Below are 19485 nucleotides of genomic sequence, written 5' to 3' on the forward strand. Positions count from 1 at the left end.
GTCTTCTTGTATACTTCCCTGTCACTTTGACCTGTCCAACTGACTTCACCATCTGTTCTTTTTTATTCTGTTGCTTTGTCAACATGACTATCTACTTCCCTTCGACGGTCTATAAGCTGTCTTACTATCTGTCCAGAAATGTTTCTGTTCATTGGAATCCCAATTTATAGATTCGTTGAAATAGATTTTCACTCACCGAAAAAAAAAAAAAACACAGTAACAGAGCTTGAATGTTGTGCACGAGAAATGTCAAGATTTTCAACAAAAATAAGCATGAAGTATAAATGAGCCATTTGTGTCTGTGTGTTTTTTTTGTTTTGTTTTGGTGGTAGATCATGCAGCAGATGAGTGACCATCGTTATGACAAGCTGACTGTGCCTGATGACCATGCTGCCAACTGCATCTACATGCACCTTCCCAACAAGGGACATGTCCTGCTTCACCCCACTGCAGAAGAGTATCCAGAGAGCGCTAAGGTAACCGACCAGACATAGTGTATCCAGAGAGCGCTAAGGTAACAGACCAGACATAATATGAGAGAGGGCGAGATCATTTAGCGACCTCCAACCGGGTTGCGACCTGGTCGGTAGTTTTCAGCGACCGAGTTAGGGTCGCTAAATCACCAACCTGGTCCCGGTCGGTGATTTTGCAGCCCGGTTGGTAGATTTAGCGACCCGGTCGGTAGATCTAGCGACCTGGTCGGTGATTTTGCAGCCCGGTTGGTAGATTTAGCGACACGGTCGGTAGATTTAGCGACCCGGTCGGTGAAAACTACCGACCAGGTTGCGACCAGGTTGGAGGACGCTAAATGATCTCGCTCCTACTGCATAATATTCCAATCACTAGTGATTCATACTTGGTTGCACATTGTCGCACACCAATAATAGCCGATCTACCGGCTCATAAGACGTTGCACTGTGACGTGATTTCGGTGTGCGACACCGGCGTGCGTGATTATAAATCCACTCAACATCAACACAAACAAACATGCACTTACTTACTATCTCCTTGTATCTCTGATACCATCACAGTAAAATCTGTGTTTCTTTAGCTCCAGGATTGTAAGAATGGAATGGGCTAACCTTTTTCTTTTTTTTACGTCATGACACTTATAAATGGTAAATGGAGCATTTATTTAACACCTTTATCCAAGGCGCTTTACAGAGATTGTGCATTACATTCACCCTTTCACACACACACATTCATTCACCGATGGCGGAGGAAACCATGCAAGGCAACAACCTGCTCACCGGGAGCAATTAGGGGTTCAGCGTCTTGCTCAAGGACACTTAGACAGTAACTCTGGGGGAGCCCGGGATCGAACTGGCAACCTTCCGGTTGCCGAGCTGTCACTCTACCCCTGAGCCACTGCCGCCCTCATCTAATGTTATGGTCCACTGTAGCCAGCTGTTGTTAATGATTGTTGTATAGTCTGCTGCTGTATAGAAAGGCTAAGCAGAGGCTACGCCATTTAAATGCTTTACTTAGCTGTCACTCCACATCACAACAAGTCACAACCAGCCCCATATTCTCACAGGATCAAACCCGACACCCTGCAATCTACTGTACAGAAAAACAAAATCCGCTCTGAGGCTAAAACCCCAACCACCGGCAGTTATTTTTAGAAAGAAGAATTCACAAAATTATGCCCCTTTGGGTTCGGATGCGACCATGGAGTCGACAGCCGGCTCAATATTTTCCAGAAGGATTAACTGGGAAACTGGACTTGAACATCCTAAAATGATTTGTGTATCTCATGCTTCGTGCTGTGGTAAAGCACCATCTAATGGATGTGGTTCGTCTGCGTCTTTAGCCTGGGAGACTTATTTGTTTTGCGTTGGATCCCATTCTGAAGAAAGCAGACTAGAATGTCTCTTGGGAACCAGTAGAATCAGGCTGCTTTGTTTTATAACCTGTTGTTTGAAAGGATGAGCTAAGGATGAGCTAATGACAACATGACAGCGCTGAACTAGTGTCTGTGTGGTACACAATGTTTATCACAATGTACACAAACATAGGCGTCATTTTGAAATAATTATTTGTGAGCTTGTAGATCGGCTACTTTCAGCAAAGAGCTTTGGTGTAGAGGGGAAACAGAGCAGACTAAGTACGGAGTGAAAGGTCGAGTTTAGTAAGTATTGACCGTTGAAGTGGTTAAATATCTGAAACACCAAGTGACATGAATCCAAAATATACAGATGATCGTGCTGTCAAACAATGAAACTATATGGAATCTATTATAAGGTTGTGGGGGTCCCTGCTTCATCTCTCTCTCAATTAAGGGGTCCTTGGCCTGAAAACATTGAAGACCCCTGTAATACATGACATTGTTCCCAGGAGAGCTCTGCAATGCTGCGTCACTGTTTCCCTCCCTGAGATGGAACAGTTTATCATCTCAATCGCTGAGGACTCCCGCTCCTCTCCAACTCTAAACATTGTCGGCTCCAATCTCCGGCCTACATTTAGCTCGGCCGGCGGTGAAATGGTTACATAACAGTCCCACAGTTACAAAGCCATAGGGGTCATGAGAGAGAGTCGGTGGGGTCGACCGGGGGGGGACTGAGGACGTCTTTGCGGTTGGCGGTGGCAACGGCTCCAGAGGACTGGGCGAGGAGATAAAGAAAGCAGGCAGACAAAGGGCCTTGTGAAATACAGCCCCCCACCCCTCACCCACACCCGCTCCCCCCCATGGCTGGCATATAAATTTCAACCACAGTAATAAGAACTCAGCTGCTGGACGCAATAAAAAAAGAGACACTTTGGAGGTGGAGGTGCCGTAAACAGCAGGAGATTTACTGATGTTGTTGTGGTGGCATTTGGCAAAGTGGTAAACCTCCCCTCACTTGACCCTCTACTCATGCATATCCTGTGGTCTATAACTGTGGTTTTCAAAGTGGGAGACCGGGGCGCCAGGGAGTCCAATCTTTATTTCAATTCAAATTCAGTTCATTCGATTATCTTACCAGGTTAACCACTTTCAACCTGGTGTCCCTATTGGACACGTGGCGCATTGCAATGCCTGGTTAACTTGAAGATCTGCTATTTTCAAACGTTTTGATAGCTTTGAAACATTATGGGAAATTTGGGAGAAATGCATACAATATTGACCTGTCCAAAATAGGGACACCAGGTTGAAAGTAGACAGAGCCCATTTGGGGGCCCTTAGCATTGGAAAGGTTTGGGAACCACTAGCCTATACAGATAGATTTCTTAATGGTTAGGGAATGAAAATGTGTTGGATTCGGTCCCAATATGAGGATACTAGTAATGAAGAACTGCTAATGTTTTTCATTAAATGAATGGCATGCTTTGTTGTGTTTGTGTGTAGTTTTGTGTTCAAACAGCCAGATGCATGTTTTTTTTATACAAGTCTCACTATTAAAATGTGTCTATTATTAAAGACATTACTTTTACACCACTAGATCTTCAGTCAGCCATATTGCATCATACGAGAGGAATCTGTTTAGTTGGTCCTCCTGGCTGCGAGGCCAAGCGCAGTAGCAGAGCAGAGTTGAAGTTGGTTTTGAGAGAAAAGTATTCTGGTTTGGACGTCTTGTAGGAAAACACTGGTTTTCTTCTGGAGAAACTCCATGGGGTGACACATTGCTTAACGAGGGTCTTTTGAGACTGGCGTAATAGTTCTACATGTTTTTTTTTTTTTTATTGTTTGTTTTTCTTGTTTTATCTGGGATTCGAAGAACCCTTCCTGAATGCTTGCATTGCTACTTCATATTACATTCATGTCACGGTAATCTAAACAAGCTTTTGTGAATGATGTCGAGTGTTGTGTAACTGGCTTTTCCTTTCAGTATTGTGAAGTGAACCACCGTTCAGCCTTTCCTTAAGAGATTGATTTAGTGCTGAGCAATGCTTCCTTCTTCTTTAAACTGGGTTAGGGTTAGGGTTAGTGTTTGTTTTCTTGTATTAATATGATAACAGGAAGAGCCTATACTCATGGGAAGAGACTAGCTATTTTTGAAAATGTTCAACTGTAATGACATACCCAAATGCCAGGTTGGAAGGGGTTCATGTGACTCGAAAAGCCTTTGTATAAGTTATATTAATGTGGAGGAGAAAATATATTGATTCTGCTAATGTGAATGAGAAGAATCTTAAGTCCCAGAAGTATTATTGCACCTAAAAGGTCTTTGTCAGGGTCTGGTATGTTTAGTCCATTAATCCATTAATAACTACAATTCACATTATTCTTGACATTACTGTTGACAAAAGAATATATACAGTGGATTTCATTCATATCCGCAGTATGAAAATCAACTGGCAAGAATGCAACATGTCAAAGTTACATGTACATTATGGCATCAATGTATTTTAAACCATAGACTGATTTGCCGAAAATTATAACCAAATATATGGTAGTGAGAAAATTCAAACATCATTGTATCGCCAGTTACCCAGGTTAGTTCAAAAATGTTTTAATGACTTTGGAGAATATTAAGGTCTCTGACAGTCATGTCTTTGTCCCTGCAGGTGTTTGAGAAGTTGAAGGACTACATGCTTATACCCGTGTCCAACAAGGAAAAGGTTAAAGTGGATGGAGCTCTCACCTGCTGCTCTGTACTGATCAACAAGAAGACAGACATCTGAGTATGCTCACAGGGGGGTCTCTCACTACATTCCACCTACAGTATTACTGTAGGGTTGCCAAGGTTTCTCAACCATTTCAGTAAAGGATAGGCTCTTTGGCTGCTGGGAATGTACTGTATAAGCTTTTGTCAAAATGGGCCATCATGTGTTTCTCCAAACTGTTCCAAATGCATGAACACAATCCAATACACGTTCAATGATATTAGAAATGTTTCAAGAATGTACTGAGTTATAAGTTATCATTATTGTATCTTTGGTTGCAATGGGAGAAAAAAATATCTTTGTGCTAACATGTTTTGGGAAATCCCAGCCCAGAGTGGTTATATAGTGGAAAGTTGAGGATGGTTAGTCTAAAGTTAGTCTTTTTCAGTGTTGAGTCATCTAGACTGTGGCATGGATTTTCCATTAAAGCACATGGATAAACAGGCCAGTAGTTGCTCTCTGTGTGAAGACGTGCTGAACCAATGACAACAGTCAAAGAAGACTAACTTTAGCTGACAGAAACACTTTTCCTTTTAATCCCAATTGGTCTGGGTCTGGGAGCAACTCAACTTAGTTTAATTATAATGTAATCTTAGGCAGTGGTTCTCAACCTGTGGGTCGGGGACCCCCAGGAGGGTCCTCAAATTATTTTTGAATTATTTAGGAATTAACTCATTGTAAAGCAGGACCAGGAACCCATTTCAACCATCCTGTCATATTGAGAGTGAGACCCCCCTCTGAACCTAAACACCCTATTAATTAATGTCAATGTTTACAACCCTTTAACACAACCATGTAGAACCCTGGAGAAATGGAACCAGATGGACCTATTTGATAGATGATTTATCTTTTTATGAAGATAAACAGTAGTGTACGCATTGTGCCATAGGTTTATGAAGGGTATAACTAACACAAATATAGACATAAAACACAGTACTGTATAGAACCTATACACAGTATTTACACAAGCTGTAAATATATAATATTTACAGACAGCCGATTATGCTACTGTATATCTTTTACTTTTTATTTTATTGAGGCTCATGTCTTATAACTTGAAAAATGTAACTGTGAGAGGAATGTTGGGAACCCAACCACTACTGTTGAATAAAAAACCTCACTTCCAGATTAGCTGTTCATCATTTTTTCTGCCTATATAAAAGTTTACATGGTTTTACAGTATCCGGAGCATAGGAAAATCATTAAAACCCCATTGTATTTTCAAACATGCATGCCAATGATGCTATATTGATTTAATTTTGACAGCAACATAATGATGAACATTATGACTTAGTTTAGTGATTAACAACAATTATTAAGATATATTTTTTAAATAATTCTCCACAATTTAGTCCTCCTGTTGGTCTAGGATACTGTAGTCCTCACCTGTCACTCCTATATACCTGAAGGTAAGGAGTTTAACTGGGAGGGCGTGATGCGTGTACGGGAAACACGTTATCCCCCCTGTTCCGCTCATTGCTAAAGTGAACATGTCCAGTTAGGTTGGTTTTGCACCCAGCCAAGCCAAACCCCCGTCTACACGGTGAAGGGGAGGAACTTTGTCTTTTACCCATGCGCCACCTAATGCAGATATTTTTGTGATCAACTACAGTATTAATGAACATATTGCCACACTTGACACCTGTGATGTGCTCTTTCATTATGACTTATTGCATTTAATAGCAATTATTGTTTATCCTAAACTACTGAACATCATCATCAGCTCATTGATAATGCAGCACTTAATTTTAACCGTGATAACGGGTGTTCACAATGATTGTTATCAATAGGATTTATGAAATATGTTGGATGAGCTTCTGGAGTTGCCTTGTGACTTTTGTTGATTGTTGTTTGGGGACTCACAGTTTAGAGCCTGGTACAGCCTCTGTGCAGTATGTATACTGTACAACATGCCACTTTGAAGCCTCAGAGACGACCGTCATTACATTAAAACGTTTAGTTTATCAGTGTGATCATCAGTAAAAGTTTCAGCAGAGGAAATGACATCAGTGCAGGGGCCAGCCCCCCTGATGGGCTGTTCCACTATAGACTTTGGGATATGGGCAGGCAAGCTGTGATGAAACATGGAAAGAATTCCTTTTGGGAGGAGAGGCTTGAATGCCAGTAAACATTCGCTCTCTTAAACTTTCTTTCTCCCCTTTTCTGTCTGTCTTTCTCTATGCCTCTATCTCTCTTTCCCCTACCTTACTATTACCTCATAGACAATTCTTGGGTAATTTATGACAATGATATCATACGGCCTGGCAGTTGGATGCGAGGGTCTGCCATTAAAGAGCATAATTTGTGACACTAGCTGTATATTTTACAGGAGGTCCTTGGCTGGATGGACGGTGATACCATAGTTGCAGTGCATCCAGCTCTAAAGCTCACACAATTATTCCTAATTTATGCTCTGTCGTACGATGGCGTCGCAGACCCAAAATAGCCAACTCTTAGGCCCCATACACACATTTAAAGCATGCGCTTTATGCTTTACCTGGGGGGAGGCGGGGGGTAAAGCAGCGTCCAATTCATTCTGTATGGAAGTCACATGTTTTGAAGAGGCAAGCTTGCTCTAAGCTTTTCTTAAGGCTGTCCTTAAAGGGGAAGACCACCCATTTTCAATATTGAACTATGTCATTAATATACCTTAGAGGAGTGGAAATAAAATAAAAAAAATCCCCCTCTTCTGTGTCGCCTAGATTTTGGGGTTTGTATTGTAAAGTACAATGTGTGATGTCATCAAGTTGTGATTTGCAATACAAACCCCAAAATCAATCCTCCAGTTCTAGGCAACACGGAAGAGGGGGAACTTTTCCACACAACTCCTCTAAGGTATATTAATGACATAGTTCAATATTGAAAATGGGTGGTCTTCCCCTTTAAGCCACAGAGCAAGCTTGCCTCTTCAAAACGTGTGACTTACATTGGGAATGAATTGGACACTGCTTTACCCCCGCCTCCCCCCAGGTAAACCATAAAGCATGTGTGTACGGGGCCTTATAAATAGTACTTTGTGTTAACATGAGAACATCACAGCCCCCCCCCCCCCCCCTTTCCTCAACCGGTTTAGTTTGTTATTCTTGGTCTTCTTTTCATTTGCTATTAAAGCTGTGCATAATTTGTTTGTTGAGCCAGCCTTAAACCAGTCTGCAGCCAAAATAGCTTTGATTGACACTGATGATGTTCCATCATCTTAATACTGTTGTTGTTGTTGTTCTTGTTGTTGCTAGTGTGATTGTCCTTTTTCTGACTCAGGTCCCTTGGTTGTCATTCATAAACTGGTAACTCAGCTTTCTGACTCTATATCCTGAGCTGAGCCTTTCATCTACTTTGTATAATAAAGGTACTTGTAACATCAACTTGGTGGTGATGTTTTTGGTTCAAATGTATTCCACACTAAGAATGCAACTGATTCAGATTCTGTGATTCTGCTTATCAGCTGAACCATAATTTAGTTTAATTAATCAATTTATGATCATAGACAAAAGTAGTATTTAATAGAGGAAATATATAACAGAACTGAGGCCAAGTTATTTTTTCTTTTTTTAATTTGAGGCCCATTGTATTATGGTAACGTTTCTATGGGCCGTTTTCCTGGAAATAGTTAAACTGTACTGCCATCTTGTGTCCAAAATGTTAAGACACATTTTCAAGTACATAGCTGTTATCTGTTGATATAATTGAGCTGTTTGTGAAGCCAAATTGAACTACAGTACATTTTCTCTCCAACATCTCATGGGCTGAGCCTATAAAAAATATATTATAATGGCAGGCCTATGCTGCATATCCCTGGAAAGTCACTGCATTTCAACACTATAATACTATTCCTACGATGGATAGCTCAGTACAGTCATGCCCAAATGAACTGTCCCTGTGTCCTTTCGGGACTAAAGCGGGTACTTCAAGGGGGCTTCAGCAGCTTGAGAAAAAGTGTAATTTATTGTACTGGAAAACATGCACTGTTTATTATTGCATTTTACAACCAGGAATAGACAAAGCATTTGTCTCTTAATTTATATAATAAAAAAAAATAGTATGGGTTAGGATTAGTGACGTGATTATTGATGTTATTATCATCATTACTGTATGATCACATTTGTTATGGTTAACTTGAGACAGTTGTGTTGTGACATTACAGCACAGTATTCATTTATTTGACTTTGTATACTTTGTATGTTTTATTGTATACAATAAAGGGGCAATAGTAACAGTACAACACAATAAGTACAGGTCATAAGCAGATTGCTCATAAAATTGCTCTTCATAATATGTACGGTATCTTAGCCCATTAAGCAATTAGGTTACCCTATTGGTTTATATATCCACATATATCACAAACAAAAGCGAAAAAGAAATTAGACATTGTCTTAATCAACTTCTATAGACCCTCTCTCATCCAACATTTTGACAGGTAAGTGCAGCTAAAGATAATGACATACAATTACAATAATTGTGGGTGTTTTATTTAGGCATTGACAACTCCTGTGTAGTTAATAATAGCACACATTAACACCTAAATAAATAAACACAACCACCTCGTAATTACAGTACCTTAAGCTGCATTCAGCCATCAGAATCTCTGCTGTGAAAAGGGTTCATTGCTCAGGTAGTATTACTAACATCAGTAGGCCTATACAGTATATTTACAACACTTTTTACACTATGTCCACTATTATCTGAATTTTCTCTGTTGGGAAATAACACCTTTCCTGTTTTATCTGCAGTACACAATGTTGTACTACGATAAAAAAAAAAGTCTGTCCTTCTCCCAAATCCCTTTTTAATAATCCTTGTACATTTAATAATCCTTGTACATCCTTGTGTTTTTTTTTTATTAGGTTTTTAAATATACAACTTTACATAAAAAAGAATTAAGGGAAATGCAAGAATGTCTAATACATGTTTAGTTTACTTCATGTCTTGTCATTGCTGACCCATTCTGTGCTCCAATCTCAGATATTTTATTCTTGTGGCAAAGATGCAAAAGCATACATAATTTACTTCCATTAGAAATGGATGATCTTTGGGTTTTTGTTACAGTTATTGGGGAGAGAATAATACTAATATACACATTATTATACAAACATTATTATTATTGGTGAATCAAAACCTTCCCAAATTGTATTAGGTCATGTATTGGTCAATCTACAAGCTCTCAACGCGCTGTTTCGTGATACGTTGTGGGGTTGTAGATTGGCTGTTTTTACCAAACAATAAAATATACAATAGATTACCACTTATTACTGGTCATATCCTCCAGATTGGTGTACAGGTTTCCTGTCCCCCTAGTGGCAGCAACCCGATAGTCAAGTCTATCTGTAGGCTCAGCCAGGAGCAAATAGGACTGGTTGAGAATATCTGTGCAAGAGTCTGAGTGGAAACCAGTGGATGTACTGGTGCAGGAAGTTGGGAAGCCCCCAGTGTTTCTCAACCCTAGACCTTTGCAGTCATCAACCTGCTCATATATGTATTTGTTAACTTTCTGGCCGTGGACAGTCTTCTCTGTGTTCAGTGTCACATAGTCTGGACTGACCTCAAGTCCGACCTGAGGAGGGCTCCCCTCTGCCTGGTCCGCCTCACTGGAGTCTGGCCCTGGGCACAGGAGCTGGGTGGGATCCCCTGTCGGCTCCTCTTCAGACATCAGCTCCACCACAGATTCTGGCGTCTCTTCTGAGCACTGCTTGGCTGTGGAGGGAGGATCCTGCAGCAACACACAAGTGGTTCATTTCTAAATTGCTGCTTGACACCCTGTAGCGTTGCATGTTTGACGAGGATGATGATTCTCTGTGTATTCTGTACTAGTACGACGCCTCAGGGCGACAAGCACCACAGTGATGTGGACATCAGGGGTGTGGATATCAGGGATGTTGATATCAGGGCATATATGGGCATAAAAGGGATTTGTTCCCCCTGGCATCACAGGGATCTCTCTAACAGGGCATTATTAATATTGATGACATCAGGGAACTCCATATATGGGCATAAAAGGGATTCTGTTTGTGTGACATCACAATGAAGCCAGAGCGTGATGTCAGAGCGGCAAACCCATTCAGGTAGAGTGGTTCCCCTGACATCACAGTGACATCAGAGCATGATGACATCATGATGACACATTTTTATACACGTCTACACACGGACCAGCTGTGACGTTTCTTTCATGGTAAACTGCGATCTTCGGTCGCAATCAATGTACAACTTGAACGGGGCTGAGTCAGCAGAAGCGCACATGCCACAGCCACTCGCTTGCCTAACATCTCGCTTCAGGGTGACCTTTTAGCCAATGAGGTGCCAACATTCTCAGTGACGTCACATTTATGCAGCTTCCTCATTGGCTAAAAGTTCCTCCATAAAGTTTTTTCTGCTTCCTCATTGGCTAAAGATTACTCCATAAAGTCGGTGACGTCACCTTTATGCAGCAACCCTATTGACTTGAATGGGAAAATGCAAAAATGGCAACCACACTCGCAATTTCCCAGAATTGCAAATTTGTTGTTGTTCTTGTTCTTGACAGTTGGTTAGTTACAGTGTGTGAAGACCTAGATTTCTATACTTGGCTATGATGGTAAAATTATCAACCTCACATGTTTCCAAATGGGCTTAATTATTATTGTCTGTAGTGGTTCAATGATTTACCCATGTTTGGCTGTTGATGTCTGTCAGGAATCCTTGTAGGACTTTGTCAAGGTTGGGGACAGGAGGCCACAGATACAGCTTGACTTTACTGAGGAAACAAGAAATGGACGTAAGGAATGCAATGAAAACGAAAGAAAGAAAAACTCTGTTTGAATGTTAAGGCCAATTTATACTCTACACAGTACATACAGTAGTATGATGGTGTCATTTGATGGAAAAACAAGAGTATGCAGTAAATTAAGTGTTACTGTAAATTCACAAACATGGTATGATAACGTATAAATCAGGCTTCAATAGGACATACTCCAAACAAGATAGTGAATGTACTGTCACATGTCCTACTGTACCTGAGGTATCTGGGGAACAAGGAGATGAAGACGACAGCCACAACCATCATCATGAGTGGAATGCACAGGATGAGGTAGGAGCCTGGACACATCATTTATCATTTGCATTAATTTTAATCTACATCTTTTTTTTTAACAAATAGGGTCCCAGATTACATTTCCCAGTAACAAATTTAATATGAAATTAATATTATTAATATTAATATTTTGCGCTAGAAACAGAGTGTTGTTTACTTTACTAAAGAACATACCCAACTATATTGTTTTCCTTAATAGAATGGCTGTTGCCAGTGCTTATGCTTTACATTTTCTTTTCTTTCAAAGTAGTGTACGTGCATAACAAAACCATAAACATGAGTAATAACCTGCCAATACAGGACCTGACATTCTGATGTTGAATAAAGCACTGTACATTATGTGGTTTGGTTTCACTGAAGCCTACCTATGTCACTGGGAATATCTCCAGAGATTGCGTGTGACCAGTTACTCCAATGCCCAGAGTAGAAGGACCCATTGGGCTTGGCTCTGACCTGGATGATGTAATGACTTCCTGTTGCAACCTCCAGGCACGTGTGGGTCTCTGGACCCTTCGGGGACACTGTCTGAAGACAGAGGGTGACGGAGGTTAAAGGTCAGCCGTAGGGTTGGCATCCGGAACCGGAGGAACCCGAATCGGTTCCATCACACTTTGGAACCGTTTCTGGAGTCTGTTTATCACATTGTCACATTGCTACAATAGTGGTTCTCAAACTATCATTTCAAGGATCAACCATAACTCTGGGAGTGTACAAAGGGAACCAAATGGACCCATAAGTGTCCATTTGGTTCCATTTGTACACTCCAGAGTTACAGACTTGTAAGGGTCCATTTAGAACCCCCTAGGAATCGTTAAAGGGAGCCGTTAAGGAATAGGCCCGTTAAGAGGAAATCGTTAACGAACCAGAAGCAGGCAAGTTCTTTAGGGTTAGGGTTCTGTAAGGATTCAAATGTCATTGCTGAGGATGTGAAGTGAATGAGTATTGTCAATGATTCGGTACACAGCGTCTTACCATCCATGCCCCGCTCCCTCCAGGCTGGTAGCGGACCTGGTACTGCAGGTGAGCAGACAGGACAAGAAGAGGGGCTTCCCATGCCAAACACAACCTTCTGCTCTCCAGTATGTCCTTCAAATGCTCTGGCGCTGCCGTTTTGACTGAATACCGACACACACGCACGCACGCACGCGCACACACACACACATGCACACACACACAGAGCAGAGAGAATCAGATAGTATTATTGTCAGGATTCACACATGTGAAAACATTATTTTCAGGCCATCTGTGGCAGATTTTCATTGCTGAGATTTTTTATCAGATTAGTTGTATTGTGAGGGAGAAGATCTAATAAATGTAAGCACATCAAGACAACAAGTGCCACAGACAATGACAGAGCTCCTTAATTCCTTACAATAATGTTATATTATCAAATAAAATCTTAGTGTTTTGCCATTTATTTGAGGGCCCATTTGCAGTATCCTCACAGCCCAAGGTTGGGAATCACGTCTTTAAATTGTGAAGAGAGTGTGTGTGTGTGTGTGTGTGTGTGTGTGTGTGTGTGTGTGTGTGTGTGTGTGTGTGTGTGTGTGTGTGTGTGTGTGTGTGTGTGTGTGTGTGTGTGTGTGTGTGTGTGTGTGCACGCGTGTGTGTGTGTGCGCGCGCGTGCGTGTGCACGTGTATGTGTGTAAGAGAGAGAGAGAGAGAGAGTTTTCTCACTGCTGCTGTTGAGAGTGAAGGGTTGTGAGTAGAAGGTTCTGTCGAGGGGATCTGGACCCGGCCCACCGCTGAGCTTGACCCAAATGTCCCCAGACTGGTCTCCGTGGAAACGGCAGACAACACTAGAGTTGTCATTGATCAGGCATTCTCTCCAGCCACTGTGTGAAGTACATTGGATTTTGGATATCAATGGAGTGATCAGAAAGATAGAGGGATGCAAGGGAACATGGCAGGTTTCCACAACGCACCACAATGTATATCACAGTCTCATTAATAAAAATGATACACTGCTAAAGTAAAAAAGTCTCAATTGGAAGAGGCCGGCATCCGACGGTGGTCTGTACAGGGGGCAGTTGTTGTGTTCGACAGAATGCTCAGGCTCACCGCACTCGCATCTGTCAAGCCCTACTTCTTCATAGCTGACTCCAGTGTGCATTCACTGAGTTCAGTAGGGTCCAATACCTGCGTTGAAGGAGCATTTCCCGGCCCCAGATGTAGCGGTGGACACGGGAGGGCCCAGCAGTCTCCCACTCCTGCTTCCAGGATGTCGTCAGCCATGCACTTGTGGACAAGTCTTCCAGGATGGAGGGGAGCATCTCTTGTGCCGCCTTGTTTTTTTTCCCACTTTAGTGTTGTGTAGGATATGCCGCCGACACAGTCTTGCCTGTGCTGAGCTGCAGGCTCAACCTGAGGAGGTAGGTAACCAAGATGCCCATGCCCTGGTTAAGGGCATCTTCCATCGCCTTCCAGGTTGGTCGTCGTAGCATAATGGCCAGGTCATCTGCGTACCCATACTTCCTTGATGTTATCGCTGATAGGTTGTAGATGTACCGTATATGGTGAACAACATCATGGAAAGGACAGCGGTTTGACAGCATCTCCATGATGAAGTTCACGTTATGGCTATCTGGGATTGTCCTCAGAAGCTTGTGGTGGAATCCACTGTGCCAGACAGATGAGACTGTGTCATATATGGCTGTCAGGTCCAGTAGCACAACCCCAGTTTCTCTTTGGCCTGGAAGCTGTCTTTGATGTCCTGCATGAGCAGTGTTACCTGGTCCACTGTCGACCTGCCCCGACAGAAACCAGCTTGTTCCCTCTGAAGTTGTGGGTACACCACTGGCTGTGGATCATCCTCTCCAGGATCTGCAGCGAGATGGGTCTGTGGGCATTGGGATCTTCCGTAGGTTTTTCAGGCTTCAGCAGGCTAGGGCTATGACAGAAGCACGGCGCCAGGTCTTGGTGAGCTTGGACCTCTGGAAGCAAGACGAGAGGAACGCACAGAGCCAGGAAGATGTAGTTGGACTATGGTGGATCACTAACTCGGGGTGGATGTTATCATGTCCTGGTGACTTTCCTCCTTGCTTCAGTTTGCTAATGGCCCCTCTGAATGTATTCTGAACAAACGCTCCATTGGATAGTGTTGTCTGCTCAGTAAGAAGAGTCTCTTTATGTCTCAAGTTTGAGATACCAATCTTATCCAATCAGGAGAGAGAACCCCACAAAGAAAATGTACAAGCTTACATTTTAAAGTGTTCCAGTTCCATTTTGTCTGCAAATGTTTTTGTCACCACTCCATAGTTTACATAATTTCCTAGTTCATCCTGTGTAAATTCTCTCTACAAATTGGATACAATTACCTGACCTGAGGATTTTGTATACTAGAGAGCTGGAGAAACGGGGTACCCTCGTTACCAAACCATCACTCTAGCAACAATGATTGCCATTGGAATATTAATAACACAAAATATCTAATGTGCACCCTCTTTAAGTATTAAAATTGATGTGTCCATTTATTTTTCTCTCAGGGTTAAATTGACACTGTACACTGTATACATTGAAAATCATTTCTCATATTTCTACAGTACCTTAGACCTATCTTATAGAAGAGATTGTAGGTTGACTCCCTATAGGCGTTCTCATTCCACTGGCAGGTGATATTTTGCAGGTCAGTGGTGTAGCACATCAACGAAATATCATCTGAAAAAAAAGATTGTCGCATGTTTTTATCTGTCTTTTCCTCTCCCTCTACCTTCTTTCGTTCTCTCTCTTTCACACATACACACCTGCACTTTGGGGTACCATTGCATAAGCAGGATGTGACCAGTGGCTCCAGTGTCCTGTGTTGTGTCCTGTGTTGTCTCCGTAGCCATGTTTGACTCTCATTTGGACATGAACCAGCTCTCCTGGTACCAGGGATGCCAGTGTGTAGACCTGCTTCTACATTTGCAAACACACAATGATTTTTAAATGAAGCTCAGAGCTTTTAACTGATATTGTATATACAGTAGAACTACAGATCAATGAAACCTAATCCTCTGATCTGTAGATCAATGAAACCAATTCTCCACTCTCCATACAGATGAGCAATATGTTAAAGGACAACTTTGGTTTTTAGATTGTAATTAAAGAAAATAAAAGATGAGTTTTAAAATGTTTTCATTGACTCCTTTCTATCGTTTTAGAGATTTTAATGATGTTGATTTCAGTGGCTGGGGGCATGCGTACAAGTGGCTAAATATGTCTTTTTACACACACTAAGCCAATTACCAAGATGCACTGCAATCTTTCATGGGCAGACGTGACTTATGGGGGCTAGTAGTGTTACTAGTAATAAAGAAATCGCTGGCTTATTGTCTCTAAAAAGATATATTTAGTCACTTGTACGCATGCCCCCACCCACTGAAATCAAAATCAATAAAACGATAGATGAAAATGAAAACATTTTAACATTCATCTTTTCTCTCCAATTACATCTAAAACATTGTTGTAAAAAAATAAGATGTTCTTTAAAACAACTTACAAAGTTGTGTTTTTCAACTTTAATACGCTCTTTAGTTTTCTCTCCCAGGCTCTTGGATGAGTAACGTATCCCATAGTGCACTTTGTTTTCCCACTCCTTGGCCATGTGCCATTCCATCTGCAGCTGCCTTGTTTGGTTTGTGTGGCGTAGAGACACGTTCACAGGTGGATCCAGAAGAACTAAGGAGATGCAAGCATTGGAAAGTGAGGGTAAACTAATTACATAAGCCACTGAGCAAAATGGGATCCCATGCATCCATTGTGTTATTTTACAATGCTCCTGGTAGTCCCACCCACACTGGAAGGTGCCCTTCTCACTACCAACGCTTAAATAGGTTGACGAGTCAGCTAAAAACATTTAAAATAAGGCTGGAACACAGACTTGAGCCCCAAGCGAGCCATTAGGTGAGCAAGTGGCCATGCCAAGCTGTGCAAAGTCAGTTTCTGTTGACTAAAGGCCTGTCCATACTTTGACTGAAATGTTCGGTGAGTTGGACTTTCCGACGTGCAAATTTCCGAACTGATTCGGTTTAATGCTTTTCAGAAGTCGCGAGTGACATCATTTTGTAGTCCAACCGGACCTTTTGACTGAAAAGTTCGGTTTCGGTCAAAGTATGGACAGGCCTTCAGCCTATCGGTTCAAAACTCGGTTTGAGTTGCGTACAATGTAAGAGGAAGTGTTATGATTCTGTACGATGTACAGAATCATAAATTGTCACTTCCTCTGCACGACTGCACCATGCAATGGTCAGAACTGACCTAACTTGTCATCCACTTCATGCAATCGGTGTGAGAATGATTTGTACTGGTTCTGTTATATTTTTGGTTTTGTTTACTGTAGTTAAACTTTTCAGCTATACTGTAGTGTAGGTTATACTTGGCAGAATATATATTTAAAAAAAAAAAGCCTTTGTTTCATTGAGGTTTAAGTGTGTGTATGCGTGCATGTGTGTGTTGGTGTTGTTAGTACCATGGTCCTCCACACTGACAGTGCGTGTGTACAGGGTGGTGTTGCTGCTGCTGTCCACTACAGTGAGGTGTATGAAGACAAACAGGTAGATGTCGGGAGGAGGGAATGAGCAGATATGGAGGAATGTCCCCTCCTCTGTCCTCTGGATGCTCACATTACACCTCTTCTCTCTGGACAGGGGACACAATGCTGACATGAGCGCTACGGCTCGGTTTCACACAAGGTTCTTAGAACCTACATTTGGGCCCTGTTCAGGAGGTGGAGCTAACCCTAGGTTTTGGGAATCCAGAACTCAATTTCAATGTTCTTTTCTAAAATTGCAGATCTACAAGTTCACAATCGGTCATTATTTTCACTTTTATTTTATTTTATTTTATTATTATTATTATTATTATCATCTCATACAGTACATGCTCTTTCAGGGGTGGTTCTCATTATAATTGAAACCTAAACATAAAATAACCACTGAGTGTACAGTATACATTATGGCATGCTATATAGCCTACAATATGTTAGGTGGGTCAAATGTGTTTCAGACTTCAGAGTGTTCCATGATATACTGGAAAGCCAAAGTTTTTGCAATGTTTACAGTGAGCATGCTGAAACCTGAACAAAATGCTACATGACAACATTTGCTGTTGTAAAGTAACTAAAGTAAGAAGTAAACAATTAATCAAAGGCCTTTTGCACACATGTTAGGCCTACAGTATAGTAGATAATCTCATCAAATGCAACTTCCCATGTGATTATCTTCCTGTGTGTACTTTGTATGTATGCTATTCCACATCTTATACAAATAAAAATAGAATGTTTTATGGCCATGCAACCAAATTGTACTGAAAATGAATTAATTGCATACTCATCAATCTTGTAGTAGAACTCGTATGGCTTTTCATCTGAGGTCTCAAAGAAGCAGGTGAAATCATCTTCTGTCCTGGTAAAACATTTAGGATCTTTGTCGCCTTCCAAGAGCAAAATATCTGCTCAGAAAGTCACAAACGACATACAGTATACAGTACAGTAGGCCTAGGTATTAGAGAAATAAGGTTACATTCATCGATTTGTAGCAAGTCTTCTATTAAAACAAAGCATATCTTTGGGCCACAAAATATGCAATGTTATTGCTTATCAAAGAGCTAATATTGAACACTGAAATTTCACAGACATCTTGTGTTCACCTGTAATGCATCCTTATTGTAGCTAATAAATATAATCAATCTTGGTAGCAAAATTATTGATCAAGGTGCTGCTGTGGGCTATTTAAAAACAACAAGCATAATTTATACTTGTGTACATCTATAGTCAGTCAAATAAAACACTATAGGACCACGACAGTAAAGAAGCCTCAGAGACTTTTGTGTTATCCTTCCTTTTAACATTGCTTTCATAATTGTACTGTACTGTTTCCAAATTGTTAAAGAAGTAATCAATCAATCACAATAATGTTATTTTCAAAATGACCTTTTCATCTTTTTGTGCAAGCGATACATGTCAGTAAAGAAACCTGATTATGGTTACTGATTTAACATCCTGCAAATACCTGATGGTTATTGTTAACGACCTTATTCTGACAATTAATTTTGTTCAACTTGAGTGTACAAAATGTAATCAAATACATCCTTTGTTTAAAATGTAACACTCATCACAATGTCCTTACCTTGCCTGGACAGGTGAGGGACGGCTGCCTGCTCTGGCTGCATCCCAGACATACAGCTGACATGTATCCACAGGCTGAGCAGGACAACCAGGCAGTTGGGGGGTAAATCCATGGCTTGGACAGTACAGGTGAATGTATCCTAACCCATAGCATCACTTGAACCCCTACAAAAGCTTGAATGTTTCTAAGCAAATTGCTGATGTACTGTATGAGTTGTTGGTGTATGACTGTGAGCTGGCAAAGGCGGACGTGGGTAACGATGAGGGGTTGGACATATCTGATATGTTGTGCTTGCACAGGAAGTGTGTTTCGTGTGGATTGAGACATAACAAAATGAGGGCAATGGTGGTGGTGGTGGTGGTATGGCAATTAATACCCTACCACACAAAAAGAGATAACTCACAAAACTCACGGTAACTCACAAAAGCTGGATCAGTAAATAGTACAGCTGTATATGAATTTCATATTACAATAGCATAGTGGCTGAATAACTAGACCCAGTCTGTGTCCTAATGTGCCAGTCCAGTGTACCATCATTACAAAAGAAACATTTATAATCAATACAAATGGACCAACTGGAAATTTTAGTGAGTGGGTGTATGTTTGCATGTAATGTATGTCTGCATACATGAGAAAGAGATACTCAACTGATACTCTATTGCGCACACTTTGTATGTGTATGACTACAGCCTGTTTGCATGTGAGAGGTGCCAGGAAACTGCCCCAGCAAGA

General features: G+C 41.3%; 1 protein-coding gene across 3 annotated transcripts in view; it reads left to right on the top strand.

Moving 5' to 3' along the window:
* Positions 1–5713, top strand: part of ddah1 (dimethylarginine dimethylaminohydrolase 1) — an 83121-nt gene extending 77408 nt beyond the window's left edge. For 2 of the 3 annotated variants that reach the window (XM_080739477.1, XM_080739475.1), the window contains exons 5-6: positions 333–476; positions 4489–5713. In XM_080739477.1, the coding sequence (XP_080595603.1) occupies positions 333–476; positions 4489–4605 (261 nt within the window). In that variant the 3' untranslated portion in view covers positions 4606–5713. Of the gene's footprint in view, positions 1–332; positions 515–4488 lie in introns of all 3 variants that reach the window. The other variant, XM_080739476.1, reaches the window with a different exon arrangement.
* The last annotated feature ends 13772 nt before the right edge of the window (positions 5714–19485 follow it).

This window comes from Nannobrachium achirus (assembly GCF_963921795.1).
Source record: "Nannobrachium achirus genome assembly, chromosome: 1".
Taxonomy (NCBI): domain Eukaryota; kingdom Metazoa; phylum Chordata; class Actinopteri; order Myctophiformes; family Myctophidae; genus Nannobrachium; species Nannobrachium achirus.